Consider the following 23660-nt stretch of genomic DNA (forward strand, 5'->3'; position numbering starts at 1 on the left):
TGCCAGATCATTTCATTAGATCAGATCATCTTTCCCAATCTAAATTGTGATTCAAGCAGACAGTCCAATCCCTCAACTCAGAGCCTTGACAAGCATGTTGTCAAGATTAAAAATGTTCAAGGCATAACACCACAAAGAGTTACTGACAGAGTCACAGAGTTAGGTTTACCAAAAGTGTATTTTATTGAACCACAGAGAAATCATCTTCAGACACCTTATGTAGAGACCCTTAACATGGTGATAAAATTACTCCATTTACCTGCATCTCGTTCTGCAATAACTTGTTGATACTTCAAAGTAAACTCCAGGAACTCCTTCTCAGACTTCAAGCTACGCTTCCCGCTTTTGCGTTTTCCTTCAGCAGTTTCCTGAGTCTCAAAATAAATATGAACCAGTAAAATTAAGAACTGACTTTACCCACTTGGATAAAACAGCAGAAATTCAAGCATCTGAACATGACAAGCAGAGTGAAGCTAAGACTGTAAGTTGATATTATTGGGCAGCAAGAGAGGCAATCCTAGCTTGAGAGAAAGTGTTGAAGAGTAAATGCATGCCCCACAACCTTTAATACAAGAGTGGTTCAAGCTCATAAGGGTTTACAGGGTATGAGTCTCCAGGGTATTAATGATTTCCCAACTTCTGTTTATCTTTATATTTGTAAATTATAGGATGCACAGGTAAAACTCCAATATATTTCATCCCTCATAACCAAACCATTCCCCCCCCCCACCACCCAATTGCATTAGGTTAGTAATGTTTATGAATGATATATATATCTCTCTATACACATAAGCACCAACAATCTGTTGTATGTAAGACCTTGGTTCAGGTTAGGAAGGGCTACCGAAGGCCTCCCAACCTAATCACAAGGGATCTCATAATGTAATACTGATTTAAAGGATTAAAACAGTACCAAAACAGAATAAAAAACAGAGAACAAAATTCAAACAACATGAGAAAATTCTGAAAATTTCAGCAGGATCCAATTGGTGGATCTGGTTCTATGGAGAATTTCTACTGCAATTAGGAAAAAGGCAAAACTGGCAAACTGAAATTCTGATGAACTATCAGATTGTAGAATATTAAACCCAACTCCAAATTGATACCTATGTTGTTAAACTCAGAAGAATCAGATCAACAGAAACAGATATCAGTTTCAGCAATTGAAAGTATAGAACCAAACCTACTTGTAAAAGGATTTCCGTCAGCAGTCAATAAATTTGAAAACTGAGAACAAAACTTGAACACTAACAATATCGTCAGAATCGAGATCAGCAATATAGAACTCCCAAAATCAAGCAATCCTAGTATGAATAGGACTCTATTTAGTCAGCAGACTCAGGAATTGAAGACAGATTTTGAAAGCAGGCAGTTTGGATTGATGATTGCAGAAAACAGAAGTTGAATATAGTAAGAATGTTCAGCTTCTTAGAGAAGATTAAAGAAAGAGCAATGCATCCAGGCTTCTCACCACAAGGTGTTTGGATGGATCACACCCCAACCACACCCTGATCAAACACAAGGAAGTTCTTCCAAGCAAGAAGCAGAACAGCAAAAGTTTCAAAGGCAAATCGTGGGCTGAAGAACACCCCCCCCCAACGCATTCTATATATTAAAAATATAAAACAGAGTTGGAGTTGGTTTAGGAAATCCCTAGCCGACTCCAATTACAAATAAATCTTTTTAAAAGCCTATCTGGTCTTTAAAAGGATGTGGACCCAAATTAAAAGACTTAAAAACAATAAAGATATAAAGAAATATCTAACTTAAATTGACCCAAAACAAAACACCGGTCCAACCAGGTCTGACATAAGAGAACTAACTTAAAAACAGGAAAAAGAACTGAACACAACTGGGCCACGCTAGGCTTGGCCCTTCTTGGGTCTCCGATTCTCCTGCAGTAGGTCTTCAGATTTGCTTCAGCTCTTCCCGGCTTGAAAAATATTCGTCTCCGATGAATGGGTGAATGACATATAGTCTCAAATAAATCCGGATCGAGATGTTTGAAATCATCTGCACGGATCCAAGTGTTGCGAGTCTTGGATGGCATTTCCATGTGACGAGGAGACCATGATAACCCAATCCACTTTGAGTTGTCTTGTAAGTATCATCCAAGACCTCATCAATAGGCGGCTATGATTGGGGAAGCCTCAGCATATGTTCTGCATCACCGTCATCTAAGTGATGTCCCACATATATGTATAGATCAGCCATGTTGAAAAATATTGCTTATGGACATATTATCAAGCAACTCAAGCACATAAGCTATTGGTTCCACTCATTTCAGCGCCTTGTAGGGATCCATCTTCATGGGGTGGAGTTTAGTATTAGCACCAGTTTGAAACCTCTTTAGATTAACACAAACTATCACCATGTCTCCCAGTTTGAACTCTACATATCATCGATGACGATCAGTTGTAGCCTTATACACATCATTGCTTAAAGCTATCCGTCGTCAACTGCTTGCATGCACCATAGTAGTATGGCGCAAGAACTCATCAGCTTCAAGGCTGATTCAAGCTTGGGGTGGAAATGGAACAAGATCAATAGGCAGTTGAGGCTGAATTCCAAGAAGTAATTCAAATGGAGTACATCCTATTGTCTTGTTCACTGAGCCATTGTATGCAAATTCAGCAATGTCGAGGATGGCTGGCCATGTCTTCTCATAATCTCGAACGAGACACCTCAACAAATTTCCCAAGCTTCTATTTACTACCTTTGTCTGTCCATCAGTTTGTGGATGGAATGCAATTGAAAACTTCAGTTTGGTGTTAGTTTTCAGCTATAGTGTCTTCCAAAAGTACCTCATAGATTTGACATCACAATCAAAATTCGAGAATTCGCGAGATCTCGTTTTTTTGAGAAGTCGAGTTGAGTTGGTATACGAGTTTAAAAACTACACTTTCTCGGTCGAGATCTCGGGTCGACCCAGATCTCGACCCATCTACCTCTTTAAAAGTCACCTAACTCGATACAACTCGCCAGAACTCTATCGAGTTTTGTCCAAAAGCTGTTTTCTTCTCCATTTGAAGGTTGTGAGTTATTTTAGTTCTGGATTTGAAGTTGTAACCTGCGGGAGAGTTGATTCAGCTGCACATTTGAAGGATTCAGCTACACATCTTCAAGATTCATCTCAAATTTGAAGGATTTTTCAAAGGTAAACTATTTTTCCCCAAATCTATTTTTTTCAAAAAAAATTGTTCAAACCTTGGTAGATTCATGTCATTTTAAGATATATTACATAACTTCGGGCAATCCATCCCTTGATGGAGTCCGAATTTTTTTTCTATTGTTATTTTTTTTACTATATTTTCTGCAAAAAAAAATGATTTTTTTGAAAAAAGAAATTGAAAACAATAGGATGAATAGTGATTGTTTGGAAGTGATTTTTATGTATGTTGGACAACTTTGGATGCTCTACAGCCTCATGGAGTTATTTTGTTTTTTCACCTATTAAAAAATTATTTTATTTTTTAGAATTAATAAAAATATTATTAAAATTTTCAAAAATATATAATATTAAGGAAAAATACCTATTTTTGCTGGAAAATTATGTCCAACATATGTACATAATGTCCAACTTCAAAAGGTGTCAAATACATCATTACATTATAATGTTTTATACTTCAATTTTTAATAAAAATTCTAAATTTTATTTTTAATTAAGAAATAAATACTGGGGTTAGGGGATAAATAAGATATAGCTATTTGATTGTTCTAGTAGTTTGACATTATGCTTAATAGTTACGAATACAATATTTTAAGTCATTAATACATTACTTTAAGTCTTTAATAATTACTAATACATGCTTTCTTATGTAACAGTGTAAAAAGTAAAACACTTGGTACACAATGGGAGACCGTGTTGATATAACATGGCAAAATGGAGTCCCGATGTCCAAAGATAAAAAGAAGTCCAAATGTAACTATTGTGGAAAGTTGTTATCTAGAAGAGCCACTAGGTTAAAGAACCATTTGTCTGGTACAAGTACGGACGTTACCAAATGCGCAAATGTTCCTTACCGAGTGCAACAGGCCATGGCACAACACTTGAGAGGAGGACGAGCAAAGAAAGCTGAGAGGGAAAGGCAACAAAAAGAGTTTGATGATGCAGTGCTAGAGAAGCCTGGTGTAGAGATACGTGGAGATGATACTGAATATAGGCCTTCACCTGGTGAGCTCGAATCAGAGGCTAAGTGGAGAACTTACCGGCAGACTTTGGCAGAGAGTAGACAAAGTTTGCATTTAGGAGCTAGTGGATCTAGCTCAGCTGCACCAGTGGACCAAGATGAGAGGAGGAGAAGCACTAACACAAGACAAAATCCCTATATCCTATGGGCCCCAACCCTACCACGGGTATATTCCCCGGATCCCATTTTTTAGTAGGATCCATCAGTTTTTTAGGCAACAAGATGCCTACCAGCCAACCATCCCGCAAGTGTTTGGTGGTAAACAAGAGGAAGCATGGAATGCCTTTAGTAAGTTCATGTCCTACAATGGCATTCCAGCTAATGTAGCACAAGGAACATACTACCATGCATTCCTTGACGCTGCAGGGAGAGCTGGCCCAGGATGGAAGGGGCCTACACCACACGAATTATATAATGTATATTTCCCTAAGGAGATAGATGAGCTGAAAGAGTACATTGAGGGTCTGAAGCCAAGGTGGGAGATGTATGGGGTTACCCTTATGGCTGATAGTTGGACTGGACCTACTAGAAAGTCCATTATCAATTTCATGGTGAGTTGCAATGGGAAGACAGTATTCTTGAAGTCTATCAATGCATCGAAGCATATAAAGGATGCATCATACTTATATAAGCAACTGAAGTAAGTGGTGGATGATATAGGACCAAAGAACGTTATCCAAATTGTAACAGATAACGGTACTAAGTTTAAAAAAGCTAGAGAAAAGTTGATTAACAAGAAGAGTAAGAGGATCCGCCTCTTTTAGACTCCATGCACAGCACATTCCATTGACCTAATGCTCAAGGGCATGAGGAAGAAAACTTTGGTGGCGAGTATGGTCAAGAGGGCAAGACAAGTAACCACATTTGTATGTAACCATGGTTATGCTTTAGCCATGATGAGGGAAAAATGCAATGGTGATTTAGTGAAGCCTGGTGTCACTCGATTTGCCACCAATTATATTGCATTGAAGAGCTTTTGGACGAAGAAGATAGGTCTGAGATCTATGTTTGCAAGTGAACAATGGTTTGATTAGCAGGGGTCTAATTCAGAAGAAGGGAGGGCAGCACAAGAGACCATTGCAAGTGAACAATTTTGGAAGGACTTGCTTAAAGTTGTTGCCATAGTAGAGCCAGTGGTGGCAGAATTAAGGTTGGTTTATACAGAGGAGAAGCCTACCTTGCCCCACATTTATGATGTCCTTCAGAAGATGAAGGAAATGGCCAGAGCTGCGATACCCCGGAGTGCAAGGTCATACATTAACATCGTTGATGAGCGATGGAAGAAGCACTTGAGTCATCCATTACATAAAGCTGGTGAGTTCAACACTTCAACATACTTTACACTTTACATGAGTTTTTACATTTACATTACATAAAGCACTTGAGTCATCCACTTTACCAGCATACTATCTGAATCTAAAGTATCAGTACTCGTATGATCTTAGGCTAGACACAAATTTGACAAATGCACTTCAAAATGTTATTGAGAAGTTGGAGCCCAATGCATCGACACAGGCTGAGTGCAATGATGAGGTGAGAGTATGGAACTTGATACTTTGGTAGTAAGTAAATGAATGTAATTACTAAATAGTAAATACTGATGCCTCTAACAATATTTGAAATTTGAAATGAAAACAGATCTAATACTTTAGAGAGACCACAGTAAGTTTCGGTCGAAAAGCTACAGTAGAGGCTAGACAACAGTTAAACCCTGGTGGGTGGCATGGCATTACATTTATGAATTATAGTTTTATACCTTTAGAATGTACATATTCCTTGTTATACCCGCGTTCAAAATACACCCTAATTCTCTGGGCCAAGTTGAACTTTCATTAATAAATATTGGGACGCTGCCAACGGTCAACACCTGTGATCTTGGGTCGTGGAAGTCAAGGGGATAACTAGATTAAAAGGGTGGAATTTCAATCTGATGGGCGATGTGACCGCATGAAGGTGAGCATTTAAGCCTTAAATATTATGTGTACGTGCTCCCTTCGTAACCCTCGAAGGGTGGGCCAAAGTCCGAGGATTATTTCCCTTGGTTTACCCTTTTACTGCAGGGCTGGACCCTGGACTGGACTCACAGGGGTGAATCCACCCGTATTGTAAGACTTAATTTTGGGTAAAGTTTTATGGGACCCACTTGTCCCATGTCTCAAACTTCGTTGTGGTGTCCCCAGATATGGTGGACCCCACCCTCTTCTGTTCTTTTTATGTTGGACCTTAAAAGCGGACCTAAGGAACCAACTTAAACAAAAAAAATGAATTTTGAACTTAAGGGCCAAACAAACAAGCCCTCACTTAAACCTAGCTATAAATAGAAGTCATGACCACAGTTGTCATGGCGTCGCCATGGCATCCTGGCGCTGGGGGAAAGGGCATATCGAGGTCCGCCATGATATATGTATAAATATCGAGCGATATGGCTTCCATGGCGTCGCCATGGACGCCATACCACGATATATGGGAATGTTGATCGATATTTAAACATTTAATGTATAAAAGTCAGGCTTATATATATATATATTTTTTAAAACCATTTAATAACTTAGATGCTTTTTCGTTAATGTGTATTGGAGGTGTAACTTTTCAAGTTACACCTGCAATACACATTATCATAAAAATTAAAAATATTAAACATAATAACATTAGTCATATACCCTAATGGGGGGAAAATAGAAATTGCAAAAGGGAAAATCGAGAGGAGTTCGTGAGACACTGAGACAGAGGAATAGTTCGTGAGAGTTGAGACAGAGGATCGTGACTCCGGCAACGGAACTTGTGTTCCTCGCTTCCTGCAACTCTCGGCAGCCTTCGAAGTTTGAACTTCTCCGGCAACCTCCAGGACTCCAAGTAAGTAAATTTTTTATTTTTTTTTTATTTGGTTCTTCTTCCTCCTCCCAGTCCTCCGGCAACTCGATTTTTCAGTTCAGTACTTTCTTCAGTTCTTCTCCTCCCAGGCAGACCTCTTCTTCTTCTTAACTTCTTCTTCAGTTCTTCTCCTCCCAGCCTCCGGTAGTGATTACAGCCAGTAGTATCATTTTTTTTTTTTTTTCTCTTGCCTTGCATAGCCACAGTTACACACACAGAGACAGGGAGAGAGTCGAGAGACAGAGGGGGGGATTTATTTCAGTTAGTAGTCCTCGACTCCTCTCGGTTTTTTTTTTTTATTATCTTTTTTCTTCTTTGCTTGTACAGTCACAGAGACAAGGACATAGTCGAGAGACAGAGGAGGGAGGGATTTATTCCAGTCAGTGAATTCTGACCATAGTCCTCTCGGTTTTTTTCTTTTTCTTTTTCTTTTCTTCTTCTTGCCTTGCAACTAGCTTGCTTTGATCATGAGACTTGGGACTTCTTGCCTTGCGATTGCAGCTTCCACATAGACAGAGAATGTATTTTTTTTTTTTCTTCTTCGTGCCCTGCACAGTGCACACATACACACAGTGTCACACTGTCACACACAGAGACAGGGAGAGAGTCGAGAGACAGAACCGGGGAGGGATTTATTACAACCGAACTATCTCTGTTTTTTTTTTTTTTCCTTCTTCTTGCCTTGCAGTTGCAGGGTTGCACAATCACAGAGAAGGTGTTTGTTTTTTATTTTTTCTTCTTCTTACCTTGCACACAGGCACACAGCCACAGGCCCACACATACACAGTTACACTTACACACACAGAGACAGGGAGAGAGTCGAGAGAAAGGGGGGGAGGGATTTAATAGTTATTACAGCCAGTAGTCCATCACTATTCACTGATTTCACTCACAGTGTCAGTCACAGACTCACAGTGTCACACACACAACAGCAGCAAGCACATATTCAACTCCATAATTTCAGTTTTTTTTTTTCCCCTCCATCCATTAATGTTAATCTGCTAAAAACCAGTACTTGGCATAGTTGTCATGGCGTCCTGGCGCTGGAGAGGGCTGCATGGCGACCTACGCCATGGCGACCCTCTTTGATTTCTTCTTCCTGACTCTCTTTCCCTCTTCGATTTCTTCTTCCTGTCTTCGATTTCTTCTTCCCTCTTCGATTTCTTCTTTCCCTCTTCAATTTCTTTCGATTTCTTCTTCGATTTCTTCTTCCTGTCTTCTTTCCCTCTTCGATTTCTTCTTCCTGTCTTCTTTCCCTCTTCGATTTCTTTCGATTTCTTCTTTCCCTCTTCGATTTCTTCTTCGATTTCTGAATTTTCTTCTTAAAACTTGAGAAACAATAGAGAAAAAATAAAACATGGCTTGAGTATACATCTATTAACACATTAAAAATAGAGAAAATAAAAAATAAAACATGGTCGACATGCTCGCCATGGCGGGCGACATGTCGATATATCGACGTGACACCCCTCCACCGACTTGGATCGCCGTGACGCCGTGACAACTATGGTACTTGGATTTTGTGTTTTGACTGTTTTCCATCCTAGTTCAGCTTAATGTTAATATGCTAAAAACCAGTTTAATTGTTTTTTTTTTTTTTTTGTTACCTTTGTAGTCTCTTTCACTCAACTAATGGATGGTTCTACACCAAATAGTAGTGGGGGTGAAAATATTGCAAGTACTGGAGCTACTTCAGGATATGATCCAAGCAAAGACCCAGCAAGAAAGGCCAAATCAAATGACCCTGGGTGGAAGTTTGGGTATTGGCCAGATCTAACAAACAAGAATGTTGTTAAATGCACCCTTTGTGGCAAAGAAATGAGTTGTGGAATTAAAAGATTGAAGCAACATTTGGTGGGTGGATATGGAGACGTTACTAAGTGTACCAAGACTAATGATTCTATTTCTCAAGTGATGAGGGAAGCTCTAAATAAAAAAAAGAAGAAACAGATTACAGAAGTATTGGATGATGATGATGGTGATGATGATGCTGTAGAAGTTGGAGGGTAAATACAATCAGAAGATACACTAGAAGGACAATCCCAGACTCCTACAGCTGCTAGGGTGGCTCCTAGCTCTGGGACAATTGCTAAGAAAAGAAAGGTTACTCAGCCTCAAGTAAAGGGTCCCATGGATGCTCATGTTAGACGGACTCCTGAGCAAGTAGTCAATGAGAGGCTTAATAGTAGTTCTACTCAGACTACTATAGAGAACCATTTTAGGACACCAGAACAAAAAGCCAGAGTTGATTATCACATTGCTAAATGGATGTATCATCAAGGTATCCCATTCAATGCTATTAAGGCAAGGACCTTTGAGGTGATGTGCGAGTCTATTGCACAATATGGTTCTGGATATATTCCACCTTCATATCATCAAGTGAGAGTGCCATTGTTAAGAAATGTTGTGAATGAAACTGCAGAGATGAAGAAAAAATATGAAGAGTATTGGAAGTAGTATGGGTGCACTCTTATGTCTGATGGATGGACGGATAAACGGAGAAGGCACTTAATTAATTTTCTCGTTAACTGTCCAGAGGGGACTTATTTCATGGGATTTGTTGATGCATCTGGTATGGTTCAAACTGCACAAATGCTATTTGAATTGCTTGATAGCAAAATTGATGAGATTGGTGAGGACTATGTCATTCAAGTTGTGACTGACAATGCTTCAAATTATAAGTTGGCTGGTAAAATGCTTACGGAAAAGAGAAGAAAGCTATACTAGACTCCTTGTGCAGCCCATTGCTTAGACCTAATGTTAGAGGATATAGGTGGTCTGAAAGACTTTAAGAATGTGATAGGTAAGGCAAAAAAAATAACCACCTTCATCTACAGGCACACACGTCTTCTTGATGCAATGAGGAAAAGAACTGGACAACAGGATCTTGTGAGAGCTGCAGTTACTAGATTTGCAACTGCTTGTTTAACATGTCAGAGTTTGGTTAAGCATAAAGATGCATTGAAGCATTTGTTTATTTCTGATGAGTGGAAGGGTTCCAGTTTGTCAAAGACAGAGGCTGGAAAGAAAGTGGAAGAAACGGTGTTTGTTGTACCATTTTGGAACACTGTGGAAGATTTTATTAGAGCATCGAAGCCACTTATTGTTGTTTTGAGGATTGTTGATGGTGATGAGAGGCCTGCTATGGCTGAGGTTTATGTTGCTATGGAAGAGGCAAAAAAGAAAATCCGTGAACATTTATCACATAAAGAACGGCTCTGGAAGAAAATTATAAATATCATTGACAGGCGTTGGGAGTGTCAGATGGAACGTCCATTGTATGGGGCCGCACTATTTCTTAATCCCGGAAAATTTTTCATGTTCAAGGAAAGTGAAAATGGCGAACTGATTGTCAATCTACACATCTCATTGATTGATGTCATGACCAGACTGGTGGATGACCCTTCTATACAAGACAAGATAACTTTGAAAATTGATGATTATAGATTTTCAAAGGGTTCTTTCAGGAGGGATATGGCGATTAGACAACGGACAACCATAAATCCTAGTAAGTAACTTGGTATTTTTAGTTTGTACCTACTTTGTATGCTACTATGTCTATGATGTATTACTATTAATTCAATTTTTTTATTATATTTTTATAGTTACTCGGTGGAGTACAAATGGAGGTCGTGCTTTTGAGCTTTCAAAGCTTGCACGACGCATATTAGGCCTCTGTTGCTCTTCTTCTAGTTGCGAGCGCAACTGGAGCACATTTGAGTTTGTAAGTATTAACTTACATGGTTACATTTACATTTAATTTATTTTTTAGACTTTTTTTTTCACTTTTGTTATGTCTTTTATTGAAAAATGACTTTTTTGTTCTCTCTTGTTTATGAATTCAGATTCATACCAAGAAGAGGAATAGACTGGAACATTCTCGTTTGAATGATCTAGTCTATGTTCAATACAATAGTCGCCCCCAAGAAAGGTTTCAACAAAGACATGAGCTGGAAGGCAAAAACAAAAAATATGATCCACTAATTCTTGATGAGCTAGATTGGTCTAGTGAGTGGATGGTTACCCAGCCAATGGAAGATTTAGTCCATCCCAATGATGATCTCACGTGGGACGATGTTGGTAGAGCAATGGGGGCATCGATTGAAGCCCCCATCCGACCAAGGAGAACTCAAGCATCAACCTCTAGAGTCGATGTGACATATTCACGCCGTGGACATGGTAGAGGGAGAGGTAGCTCAAGGATGGCTAATGTTCAGGATGACTCTGAACCAAATGAAGTCGAGGAAGAAGAGGAAGATGATGTGAATGACGACGAGAATGTCGTAAATGACTATGATGGTGTCGAAGAGCCACGACAAGAAAATCTGCCAAATGCAGATCTTTTAGATGAATATGATAATTAATTAGTTTTGGTCCTTTTGGATATTATGGATTATTTAAACTTTGAAGTTTGAACTTTAAACTTTGATCTTTGAAGATTAGTTAAGGACTTAAGGTTATCTATATTTGGTATTTTGGTTGATTACTTGACTTTAAATTTTGATCTTTGATTACTATATTCAGTTATCTATCTTAAATTATTTTTTTGCTTTAGAATACATAATTTCCTCTCCTCTTTCATCAAATTCATATATATTAATATATACCTATTACTTTGTTCAGGTTGCTTTGCCCCAAATCACACACACTGAAGAAAGACTATTGCTATCAAGCTTCAGTAAATAGGTTAGCCACTTAGCCTATCATTTGATTTTTACTATTGCTTTCAATTATTTGATAGGCTAATCTATATTTTCATACTTTCATATACACTAATGGATATTACACTTTCATGAATTAAACCATAGTATATTAGTAGTACACTTTCATGTTGATTTTTTATGTTATAGGACATATATTATAGCATACTAAATGACATTAAAAATAGAGAAAATAAAAAATAAAACATGGTCGACATGCTCGCCATGGCGTTGCCATGGTGGGCGACATGTTGATATATTGACGTGACACCCCTCCACCGACTTGGATCGCCGTGACGCCATAACAACTATGGTCATGACCATTAAATGGTCATAACTTCAGCAACGTACCCAGAGCCGTGGAAACAAGAGAAAGGAAAGAAGAAAGAAGAAAGAAGAGAAGGAAAGGAAGGAGGGAGATTGGAGGAAGATTTGGGCCATGGAGCTCAGCCTTCGGAACACTTGGCCACTCAGTTTAGGTGAGTTCTTGAACAGCCTCTCTCTCTCCTCTTAAAATCTTTTGGATTTGTGGAAGAAGCCGTTGAGGTTGGGGGTTTTGACCTAGGGTTCCACTTGGAACCCAAGGATGCTTATAAATCTGGTATCTTACCTTATTGGGGGCTTGTTGCTCACCTTTAAGACCTCCCCCAAGGTGCATGAGGAATAGGTAAAGGTGCATATAAACATGTTTTTTGCTTAGTTCCTTTAGCAGGCTAGCATACTCAACATCTTTTAATCACATGTTTGACGTCCCTTGATAGATGTGCCTAGTAGTATCAATCGATGACCTGAAAAAGAGTCTTGTCCTTTCTGAAATGACCTCCCAAACCTACCCCATGTAACTCTGAATAATGTGATGTCATAGGGATGAGTTATGATTGAATAGTCGAGTCCTCAAGAACAAGTACCCATCATGGCATCATGGATGAAATATTTTGGGTGTTGTCTGCCATGCTATAACTCTTGATGAATTTGGGTGAAATCTTTGTCAGATGTATACTCTTCTTGTATCTGATCAATGTTAACTGCATTTGCTGAAAAGGTGTCAAGTGCCAACACTTTGTGACTCAGTCTGTCAGCAACAATATTCTCCTTTCCAGCTTTGTACTTCAAAGCAAATGTGAACTCTTGTAGATAAGCCACCCACTTGGCATGTTGATTCCCACTCGATTTTTGAGAGTGAAGGTGCTTAAGCGCCTCATGATCAATGTATAGGATGAACTCTTTAACAATGAGATAGTTCCTCCAATGGCATAACACTTGGACTACGGAATAGAGCTCCAGATCATAAGTCAAATAGCATCCTTTGGCATCATTAAGCTTCTCGTTATAGAAAGTGATAGGATGTCCACCTTACATGAGTACTCCTCCCAGACCGAAGTGTGAAGCATCTATAGCAACTTCGAATACTCGATCAAAGCCAGGTAGATCTAATACGGATGCCTCTGTCATCTTCTTCTTGACAAGAAGAAAGGCTTTGTTTGCCGCTACAGTCCATTCGAATTTGCTTTTATTCTGCTTCAGGCATTCAGTGGTCGGAGCCATGACTGCGCTGAAATTATAGATGAATCTTCTGTAAAATGATGCTAAACAATGGAAACTGTGGACCTCAGTGATGGTCTTTGGTGTTAGCCAATCAAGAATGCTTTTAACTTTCTCTGGATCAGCTTCAACTCCCTTTGAAGATACTATAAATCCAAGAAATATAACCTTAGACAGCATAAAAGAACACTTCTTGAGATTGATGTAGAGTTTCTTAAAGCGGAGCATTCTAAAGACATGTCTTAAATGATCAAGATGGCCATCTGGATGCTTGTAGTAAATCAAGATATCGTCAAAGTAAACAACCAAAAACAACTAATAAAAGGACGAAGTACCTATGTCATGATCCTCATTAAAGTGCAAGGTGCATTAGTTAGATCAAAAGGCATGGCTTTCCACTAGAACAATCCATCTTTGGTTTTAAACACGGTCTTCCATTTGTCTCCTGGCTAATTATCTCTGGGTGATAACCGCTCCCAAGGTCCAATTCTAAGAAGACCTTAGCTCCTGACAGCTTATCTAACATATTATCAAGTTGTGGAATAGGGAATTAGTACTTAAGTTGTGTTATTTTTGTTGATAGCTCTAGTTGTCCACACACATGGGCCACGAGCCATCCTTTTTAGAAGAAAATAATGTCATATGGCACACAGGCTTAAGCTTTTCTGAATGAACCATTTGTGTAAACAAGTCATCAACCTATCGTTTTAACTCTTCATGCTCCATAGGGCTAAGATTGTAAGCTGGTAAGTTTGGTACCACTGAGCCAGGTAACAAATCAATTGTGTGTTGTATGTAACGCATCAGTAGCAAACTCATCTGGTAGCTCTTCAGGCACAAAGTCAGAAAATTCGGAAATCGGGTCCTTAACTGGGCCACGCTAGGCTTGTCCCTTCTTGGGTATCCTGCGATAGGTCTTCAGATCTACATCACCTCAGGGTTTCATTTCCTCAGCCGAAGCCAACCCTGAAACCTGATCAAGCCAGCCCAGCCCTCTCAAAAACCTGGGTAACCACCCAAAATTGCACGCACCCCTAGCCAAAAGGTTGCCAAGTCAGAACAACACAATATCTTCAGAGATCTATATGGGATTGAATCTGGGTTCTCAAGTCCTGACAGTATTTTGCTTATTTATGCTGCATTTTTTCTCTCCTGGGCTTCACTTGAGCCCAAAGTGATGTATCAGTATTTGTCTAGATTTCTAATAGGTGTCAATATTTACGACATTCATACTAAAATGTAAAAACCAACCAAGATTCAAGGAAATTTTCCTCACACCACAAGGAGCCTAAATTGGGAAAGGAAGCCATACATATTATTAGAATATAATGTATTACGGTTGCAACTCAAACCAGGTTGGCCAGGGTGCTGTTTAAAAAAGGCCCTAATATAATTCCATCATTACTCATAACTAGAGAAAATTGAGGTCGAGCTCCTACAGCTTTGGCACACTCAGGGATGTCCTCAGACCCTGGTCTTCAAGGCATGGAGTAGATGAGAGCGGAAGCTCTGGATGATGGCTCCAGCTGCTGTCATTTGGTGCTAATGGCTAGAAAAGACAGGAGAGCTTTCGATGATTGTATTGGCTGTGACTGTAGTGATCTTAGTCAGTACACTGTGGAGGATATACAATCTGGATGCCAAACTTTTTGTGCAGCTGTAAGCACACCTTCTGTGTAACTACTTCTTGTGACCGTAATTAATATGAACCCTTTTTAGGTAGAAGTTTATCTCCCATGGGGGAAATAAACACTAAACAGGTAAATTAAAAACACAAAAAACTTATCCATCAAGTTCAATTTCATTAGAAGTTTGACATAACATACTTGTACTTCAATGAATGGTTCTCAATTTTAAACAAATTTGGTCAAAATCACCAAAATATATTAGTTTCAACAGGGCCTGAAACCAAAAGTATCTCTTGAAACCTATTTAATTTGGTGACTTCAATAATTCAATCAAATTCATCTAAAAATTATAGTAGTTTCCACCAAAATATGTTGGTTTCAGTTGTAACTGAAATGATGCAACCTTGCTCAAGTGTAGAAACACCCATCATACCATTTATTAACAAGAAATGGAAGGAACTCGTAATTGGCTATTCACAAGCTAAGCATTTGCATAACATCATCTCTGATTAACATATTTCCTCAATATTCAAGAAAAAAAATAATTGCATTAAAGTAACGGAGTACCACTTACTAGCTTTCGGTTCCTCTGAGATTCAGTGTTTTCTGGTGCAGATCTTTCCTTAAGATTGGTAGCTTGCAACTCTGAGCAACCTTCAGTTACTGTGAAGTGAAAGGCAGGAAGACCAAAGATAACAATGTCAAAACTCAAAGCAGCGTAGCTATATACTAATTATGCTATGTATCATGTACATGCCAAATAAGTTCTAGAACATTTTGTAAGGTTTCATATACATCATTCAAAGATTTCCCAGATTATTAGCCATCACAGTTCCTCTCTCCATGCATGCGAAAAATTTTATAATCTTAAACACAACAAGTCATATTTTCATTACGAACCTTAAGAAGGCAGCCAGAAGGATATTACTCATAGGACAACAATATTACAGTAATAAAATTGTGTGATGGACCTAAGCCATCATCCGTAATGAGCCCAATCCCAATGCTGTACACGCAGTCCGTCATCCATTTGATCTGGACCACTCCATCAGCACAAAACCCCTTGGAAAGGGAAAAGAATAAGAAAATAAAATCAACTTGGCATCTTCAATCATCCTACTGATAGGAACTCCAAAAATCAAATCAAATTTAATCCTAATCTCTAAAAAACGAAAAACAATAGTTCTTGAACATGCTAATGTTTTTAATATTAAATTCTGCAAGCCCCACAGATGCGGAAGTTAGCAATACATCAACATGTAGGAAATGTTGATGTAGACTATCTCATGCTCCCTTCCCAAATTGAAGTCTTGTCTAAAAGAAAACACATTTTAAGTTGAGTTTTTCAAAGCATTAAACCCCACTCCTACAACTCTTTTTTCCCTACAATACACCCATGCCTAGATTAACACCATGAACAAACATATTGAGACAGTGACAACACACAGAAGAAAACAATCTTTTTTGGGGTGGGTCAAAGGAAAAATCCTTTTGGGATGGAGGGAGTCGATGAGTAGTATCATAGTTTTTTTTTTTAATGGATAACTCATAGTTTCCTAGTTATTTGAGAGCATTATACTTCTTTTCACTGTATTTTAATATTTTCTATAAAACTTTAAAAATTGTGACTCACTTTTAGGTAGATGCATGCCACACCTTGCATCTTGTGCCCCAAGCACAAGGAGGACCTAGGTGAATTCATATGCACCTCTCACCCTAATAACTCTATTCAGGCTGAAAGAAGAACAAGAGGTATAGTTTCAAAAATCAAAATCAAAATCTAACTCAAAATAGATTTTATTCTCCCTGGGATAATTCCTATTGATTTTGTTAAACATAGAATATATAAGAATAGAGGACAGGCCTCAGTGCAACAGTAAGGTTGCTCCATTGTGCTCCATTGTGGCCAAGTGGTCGCGGGTTTGAGTTGGGAAACAGCCTCTCTGCGAAGCGAGGGTAAAGCTGCGTACATTATGACCCTCCCTCCCCATGGCCGCAGTGGCGGGAGCCTCGTGCACTAGGTACGCCCTCTCATAGATTATATAAGAATTGCATTATACAAAACTAATTAAGATGCCCGAACAATTGGACAGTGGTTACATTTGTGGTAAGGAAATCTAAAAGATTACATTAACCATCAAGCATTATCTAATAAAAATCAAATGGCAGAAATCTGTCATACTCAACTCAGCTAAACCTTATCCCAATTGATGGAATTGGCAACAGATATCCAGTTTCACACTGCTACTCTATCAAACATATCATGCATACTAGCAAAATAATCTAACAGTCTCTTTCTCTGATCAAATTTCAAGTAATGGAAACCATATTTCAGCAGCAGGGAGGCTTAAGGCCCAAGGTGCAACTCAGGCAATGCATAGCCAAAAAGCCCCAAGGAACAAGTTTCACGCACAGTACATTCATGAGATAGAGAAAAGCAATCACTACGAATGGATTTCTTACCATACAATAAATTCATCTGCATTTGTGCATGTGGGTTCTGAAATTTTAATTTTTGATTTTCACACTTTTCAAAGCCCATGTGTAAGTGTGCAGATTCATAGAGTTGTAGGCTAACTCTTTCGAAGTGCTAGCATTCCTCTAGGTAAAATTATTCAATCCCCATCACATTCAAAATTTCAAAAGTTTGGTGCTGAGAATATGAAATGAAATAGGGGAAAAAGAAAAGAAAATGGTGTGATGTAGATCGAAATATGAAAAAAACAAGACCAAAACACTATTCACCATGATGTTCACATGAACAGTGTCACAGCCCATATTTGCCTTGTGTGGGGGGATGCTTTTTAGAAGATCTTGTGCGCCCATCAAGTGGAGAAAGATTCTATCTTAATGCTGCCATAGTTTAGTTTCTATTTTCAGTTTTAGAAAGTAGATTTCATTTCATTGCAATAGAGTCTTAGGTAGCTTCTAATTTCAGTTTGTTACTATTTTTATTTTGTTCTCTAAAATAGAAGTTTCTATTTTGATGTATGGCAGCTAAATTTTTATAGGAAGTTTCTATTTTGGTTGTAAGCTACTTGTTAGCAAATACTTTCTATTTTTGTAACCCATTCTTCTATATAAATAAGGAGCAAAGCCGAATACAGGGGACGATTGACGATTGAAGAAAATAGAGAGCTATGGCGTGAAGCTGTGAGAGGGGGGTGACTGTGGGAAGCAGCAAAGGTGAGAGGCCGCGGGGGAGAGACCCTGGACTGAGAGAGTACCCTATCCCCCTTCCATATCCCATTATTCTTCTTCCATATCCTTTTATGTTCTTTTTTCATATGTAAACATAAAAAGAGAAATAAAGAAAAGTTGAGTTATTCAATTTTGTTCTCCCTATTTTATTGATCCTAGTGAGAGATCTTCTCTGGTTTGAGGTCGAGTTAGCATTAGGGTGAGAAAACAAAATTCCATTGGTACAGGACAAAAGCTTAAAAAATGGAAGTAAATTTGGACATTTCCACCTCCATCGTCATAAAATTTGACTCAAGGATGGGGTTCCCTTTCTGTTTTTCCTAACTTTTTTCCGGTGGCTGTTCTTGCCACCTCTTATTAGTCATTGCCTTCGTCTTATGCGCAAAAGAAGAATAAATATATCTGATTTCTAAATAAACTAAAGCGAAGAAACCAAGAGTTTTATTCCTCCTGCAGGAAAATACAGTTCTTTACCGCTCCTGTTCTTTAAATTAAGGAATTCAAATGGCAAAGAGCATTCACGGTAAAGATAGTTACGTCTATCGGAAATTTGGCAGGCCCCTTCAATATGTGATGGATCCGTGGTAAGCTCGTTGTATGAGGACACCATCTCTGAAGACTCCGCAGCAGAGTTGGCCATTTCATGCATGTTTGATCCAACTTCACTGTCTCCGACACAAACCTTCCCGGCTGCATCCAGTGAATCCCCACAAGCGTCGAGGCTATCCTTCTCAGACAATGGTACAGGGAACGTCCTAGTCTTCTCTGTCGTCTCGGCCTTGCTCTCGGCCAATCGAATATCATTCACCGCAGAGGAGTCAGGGGAAGCCGAAGCCAACTCATGTCTGGATTCATTGGAAAGATCAAGTTCCGACAATGTGTCCTTGTAATCTGCGTCATTCTTCTCCTGTTCTGATGTTGGAGTTCGAGGAGCCATTGGTTCCGCTGAACTCTCGACAAAACCGTCTGGCAATGAATCCACTTCAGGAAGTTGATTTGCAGGCGAGTTCTCCATTACACTGCAATTTAACTCTCGAGTGTTCATATTCAAAGTTAAAAAAGCATGAGAAAAGCTACCGATTAAAAACGAAGAAACCAGAAACCCTAGCCACGTGCTCCAAAACGTCTAATGTTAAATGTGGGGTTGAGGATCGACAGAAGTAGCTGAATCAATCGATCTGAATTTCCGTCAAGAAAAAACTTGGCCATTGCCGAACAGTAGTAGTCGACATATGAGTTCGATCATGCATTAACAATAATAGAAGCAAAAAAAAACTGTTCTTAGTTTCTTACCGGTTACGAAAATTTTTAATCAAACGAAGCGAGATCGATACAAATGGAAGGAACAATCCGTGACAATAAAATCAATGAAATTGCAACGACCGAGAGAAGGGAGGAAGTGGAGGAGACGTAGATGGCGACTGATTGATCGTTCGAGATGTTCTTCTACTGACGAAAATTTCTGCTATTGGTCCTTCGGAGGGAACAAACTATTTATTCAAGAAAAAAATAAAAAGAAGAAAACGAAAATATAAATATAAATCAAATAAAAATGAAACAAGCGTCAGCAGCTGGTCTTAACGGGTATTAACTAACAATTACCAAATCACGATTTTAAAAGGTCGCAGTACGTGGATAAAATTAGTTTTGCAGTACGTTGATTAAATTCAACCATTGATTTATTCAATTAAATCTCAGTCGTTGAATATTTTTATCTCAATTAACCGAGACTGTCTGTTGCCGTTTTTATCTACAGGCGCAACCTCCCAACTGGAATTCCACCCTTCACCGGATTCCTCCCCACTACAGTGCAACCAATATCTCCGTTTGACCAGTTTTTTTTTCTTTTGCAACTCCCCCTTCCATCGGTGCAACCTCCCTGCTTCAATAGGGCCAGCTTTCTCTTTCTCAAGCGGTGGTATGGAGAATAACCCTTCAGATTCTATTTTGGAGATGAACTCCATTGGGGAAGCCATGGTTGATCACCTTGAAAAGCCTTGAAGACGAGGGTCTTGGCATTTGGTTTTGAGAACATGAATTCCAGACACAAACAAAAGTGGTGGGTTTGGAGATATTAGAGGGAGGTTTTGGGGATTTGGGGCAGGGTTAAGGTTGGATTTGGTTTTCTAATGAGCAAAACCTCTGACGAAAGTGGGAATTGGAAGCTCATCTTTGGACATCATCTGCATCTCAAATTATGAATTCGAAGAAATTTAATTCCTAACAACGAACTAGTATGGTGTCTTTCTTTACAATCTTTAGTTGCGATCGAACGAGATGAACCAAGAGGAGTCTTCTTCAAAAGCCAACTCGGATTGTATAAAGCCAAAACAATAACTTTATTACTATTAAAAAATGAGCACAATAACATGCAGAAGATGAAAAATTCGATGCTTGGATTCTCCGATTTTGCAAAAAAAGACAAGAAAAAACCCCAATACCCAAGCTGTAATCAAAAAATTAAAACTCCTTGCAAAAGCCTTCTTAGTTCTTTGTAAGATATCCTTCACTTTGTTTGAATCTCACGAAAAAAACCAAAACCCATGAAAAGTAAAGAGAGAACTGCATATCTCTCTCTCACACATACACACTCAAACTTGTGATTTACAGATCTAAGAGGGGAGAGAAAAAATGACAGAAATTAATCGCAAAAGAATCAGAGATGAGTAGGATGCGCATGAAACGACATACAGGGTTGGGGCAGCGCAGTAGGTGTAGGGGGATGGAGTGTTGTGGAGAGTGGGGAAGACAGAGTAGCAGAGGTGTTGCTTGGGGTTAATGGCGGAGGAGGAGGTGGTGGAGAGAGAGAGAGTGTTACCGTAAAAGCTGGGAACTGGTTATTAAAGTTAAAATAAATCAATGGTTCAGACTAACTTCTAGTAACATCTATGGTTATAAATGAAGGACGTGAGATTAGGTTCGGAAAGCGTACGTTCTGCCACCACTCACCCTTTCACCAATGCTTAGACAAACCCAAACCCAAACCCAAAAGGCAAAAATTTGTCACCTTGGCTCGGATCTTCTCTGGTAAATAGAGAGAGGACTGTGGAGTATGGACAAAAATAATAGCGTAATGGGGAATGGGTTTTTCGTGAGGCATGAGAGACTCGGTGAAGACTGTGGGTCCCTTCCTGTTTCGTCACACAGAGGAGTGGCAAACGATCGGTTCGGCTTGGTTTTGATCGTGCAGAATCAGTTTATATTTGAGAATGAGTGAGTTCGAAATCAAATTACTAAGGAACTTCAGGTTTCAGTCAGTTTTGGTTAGATTTTTTATTTTTATTTTTCAGCATTGGGTTAATACCGGTTTAGATCAATTTGTTTACGTACTTGAACCACAATGAATTGTCATCCATAATATGTAGTGAGAAAAGATTTGATAGTTTTCTTTACTAAAGATAAGTAGTTTAGACACGTAGAAAAATTAGCGTACATTTGATCAAATTTGAAGTTAGCAAGCAGCTAGCATTAGGTGACATGCACTAGAGTATTTACAAAGAAATTATATGTACAAAATAATCCAAACCCCTATCAAGCTCGTCTTGTAAACATTATCAGGACCATCTCATTGCAATAAGTCCTTTGATAACATGTGCACTAAAGATTTCAACTATTGAAAAAGATGATGACTATTCTGAGCCGTTCCTTCAGTTGAAATCTGTGTATTTACTATTTAGTAATCCTATCCATAGAGAATTGAAGCAAATCATGGCCCCAGTACATCATTATACAATTAAACCATTTGTGTGGGCTAATCTATAGACAATGTTTCTCTTTGGTACCTATTTTCTATTAGATAAGATTCCGTTTGGAGAAGGAAACGATAAACTGCATTGAATGCGTATTCGCTGTCTTAAAAGAAATATTTGCCCCCACACGATTGAAATAAATTCACCTTCAAGATGCAACAAAGCACTGAAGAACTAACTTAGAATTCTAAAGAGATTCTGGTTGCAAGAGAGAGAGAGAGAGAATAACTAAAAACGTCATGTATCGAATGGCTGAATAGCCTTGGTTTATATAGACCCACTGGCACCCATTCACTGGAACCCATTCAATGGAAACCCAATCATTGGAACCCATTTATTGGAATTCATTAATTGGAAATCATTCACTGCAATGCTCCATTCATTGGCCACCATTCACTGAAATGGTCATGATTATTCCAATAGTCATGACCGTTTAATCTCTCTTTTTAATGGGTTTGAAACCCCTTATTATAATCGATCTAACAATCCCCCACTAGATTATAATATTCATCTTATTATCTCTATTTACATAGTTATGTATATAAGAAGGTTGACTTAGCATTAAACCTCCAATTAGTGTAAGTATTTCAAAGCTTTAAAGAAGAATATGATTGACTCAGCATTAAACCAATTCTTCTAAATATTAGAGCTGAAAACACCACACGCACAACTATAATTAATTCTATGTCAAAATCTTCAACTTGGTATCACTTTTATGGCCCTGTGTTCTATCTTGATTTCATGAACACTTACAAGAATAAACCCTAAATTCTTGTTTAGAAACGACACTATTTCAGTAACCTGCAACTCATCTTCCCCAATCGATTTGGGGAAGATGAGTTATAGGTTTTTTTTTTTTAATTGCCAAGGGCAACTTTATCGGTTCATATCGTATTTTTAACGTTTTTAGTCATAAACTAACGGAATGGGTGTAAGTGTTAACGTTTGTAAACCTCAGGGGTACACAGAGTTATCTAAAATTGGGGGGGTAAAACTATACTTTCGTCAAACCTCAGAGGTGGTAAATTACCCATAAAATTTTGCAAAGAAGGGGTTCCAGCTTAGAAGAGGAGGAAGAAGAAGAAAGGGGTTGGAGTTGGAGTTTAATAATGGTGGAAGTGTGGAACCGGCAACAGGGAGTGGGGGCAGGGATGGGAGGTGGAACGGACAGGGGTGGGTGGGAAAATTATCACCTCCAGTTTGCTGACCGGCCCAGTTCCCCAGTTCCTCTAATAGGGGGATGGTGGACCCCACTCGGGCAGGGTGTTTGGGCATGGGTAGAGAGGTCATTTCAGCCCCCCTTTGTTAGAGGAACTGAGGAACTGGGCCGGTCAGCAAACTGGAGGTGATAAAGATCCGGTGGGTGCGGAGTTGTAGGAAAGGGGTCGCACAAGGAGGAAGAAAAAAGAAAGGGCAAAACTATCTTTTACACAATTACACCTCACTAACACTATCAACCTTCATAAGTCCAGATGTAATTGTTCAAATAAGCATCGGGGTTTCTTGTAATTGAATCAAACTACAGGAGAGGTACATGTAAATTACTCATAAATAAACAAGCAAATACTAGTACACCCTTTAAACTCAACAAGAGCTCAGTGTGGGCGCATACTGCCCATCTGACCATTATTAATCTACAAACACAAACACCCAGGAGAAGAGAAATTAATTCAAACAGTTTGGTTCCCGAGTCAACTGTCGCACCAGCCATGAAGTCATCTGGATGGACTAATGGGTTTAAACACTTTGTATAATATACCTTAGTACACTAATTACCAT

The 23660-nt window shown here is 38.8% G+C and overlaps 1 protein-coding gene across 3 annotated transcripts in view; it reads right to left on the reverse strand.

The window, feature by feature from the left end:
* Positions 1-19198, reverse strand: part of LOC122651324 (alpha-taxilin) — a 48343-nt gene extending 29145 nt beyond the window's left edge. The window contains exons 1-4 of one of the 3 annotated variants that reach the window (XM_043844676.1): positions 19083-19198; positions 18670-19049; positions 15506-15594; positions 260-374 (exon numbers count right to left, since the gene is read on the reverse strand). In XM_043844676.1, the coding sequence (XP_043700611.1) occupies positions 260-374; positions 15506-15594; positions 18670-19049; positions 19083-19177 (679 nt within the window). In that variant the 5' untranslated portion in view covers positions 19178-19198. Of the gene's footprint in view, positions 1-259; positions 375-15505; positions 15595-18669 lie in introns of all 3 variants that reach the window. The other 2 variants (XM_043844674.1, XM_043844675.1) reach the window with 2 other exon arrangements.
* Between the last annotated feature and the right edge of the window lie 4462 nt (positions 19199-23660).

This window comes from Telopea speciosissima, chromosome 2, assembly GCF_018873765.1.
Source record: "Telopea speciosissima isolate NSW1024214 ecotype Mountain lineage chromosome 2, Tspe_v1, whole genome shotgun sequence".
Taxonomy (NCBI): Eukaryota; Viridiplantae; Streptophyta; class Magnoliopsida; order Proteales; family Proteaceae; genus Telopea; species Telopea speciosissima.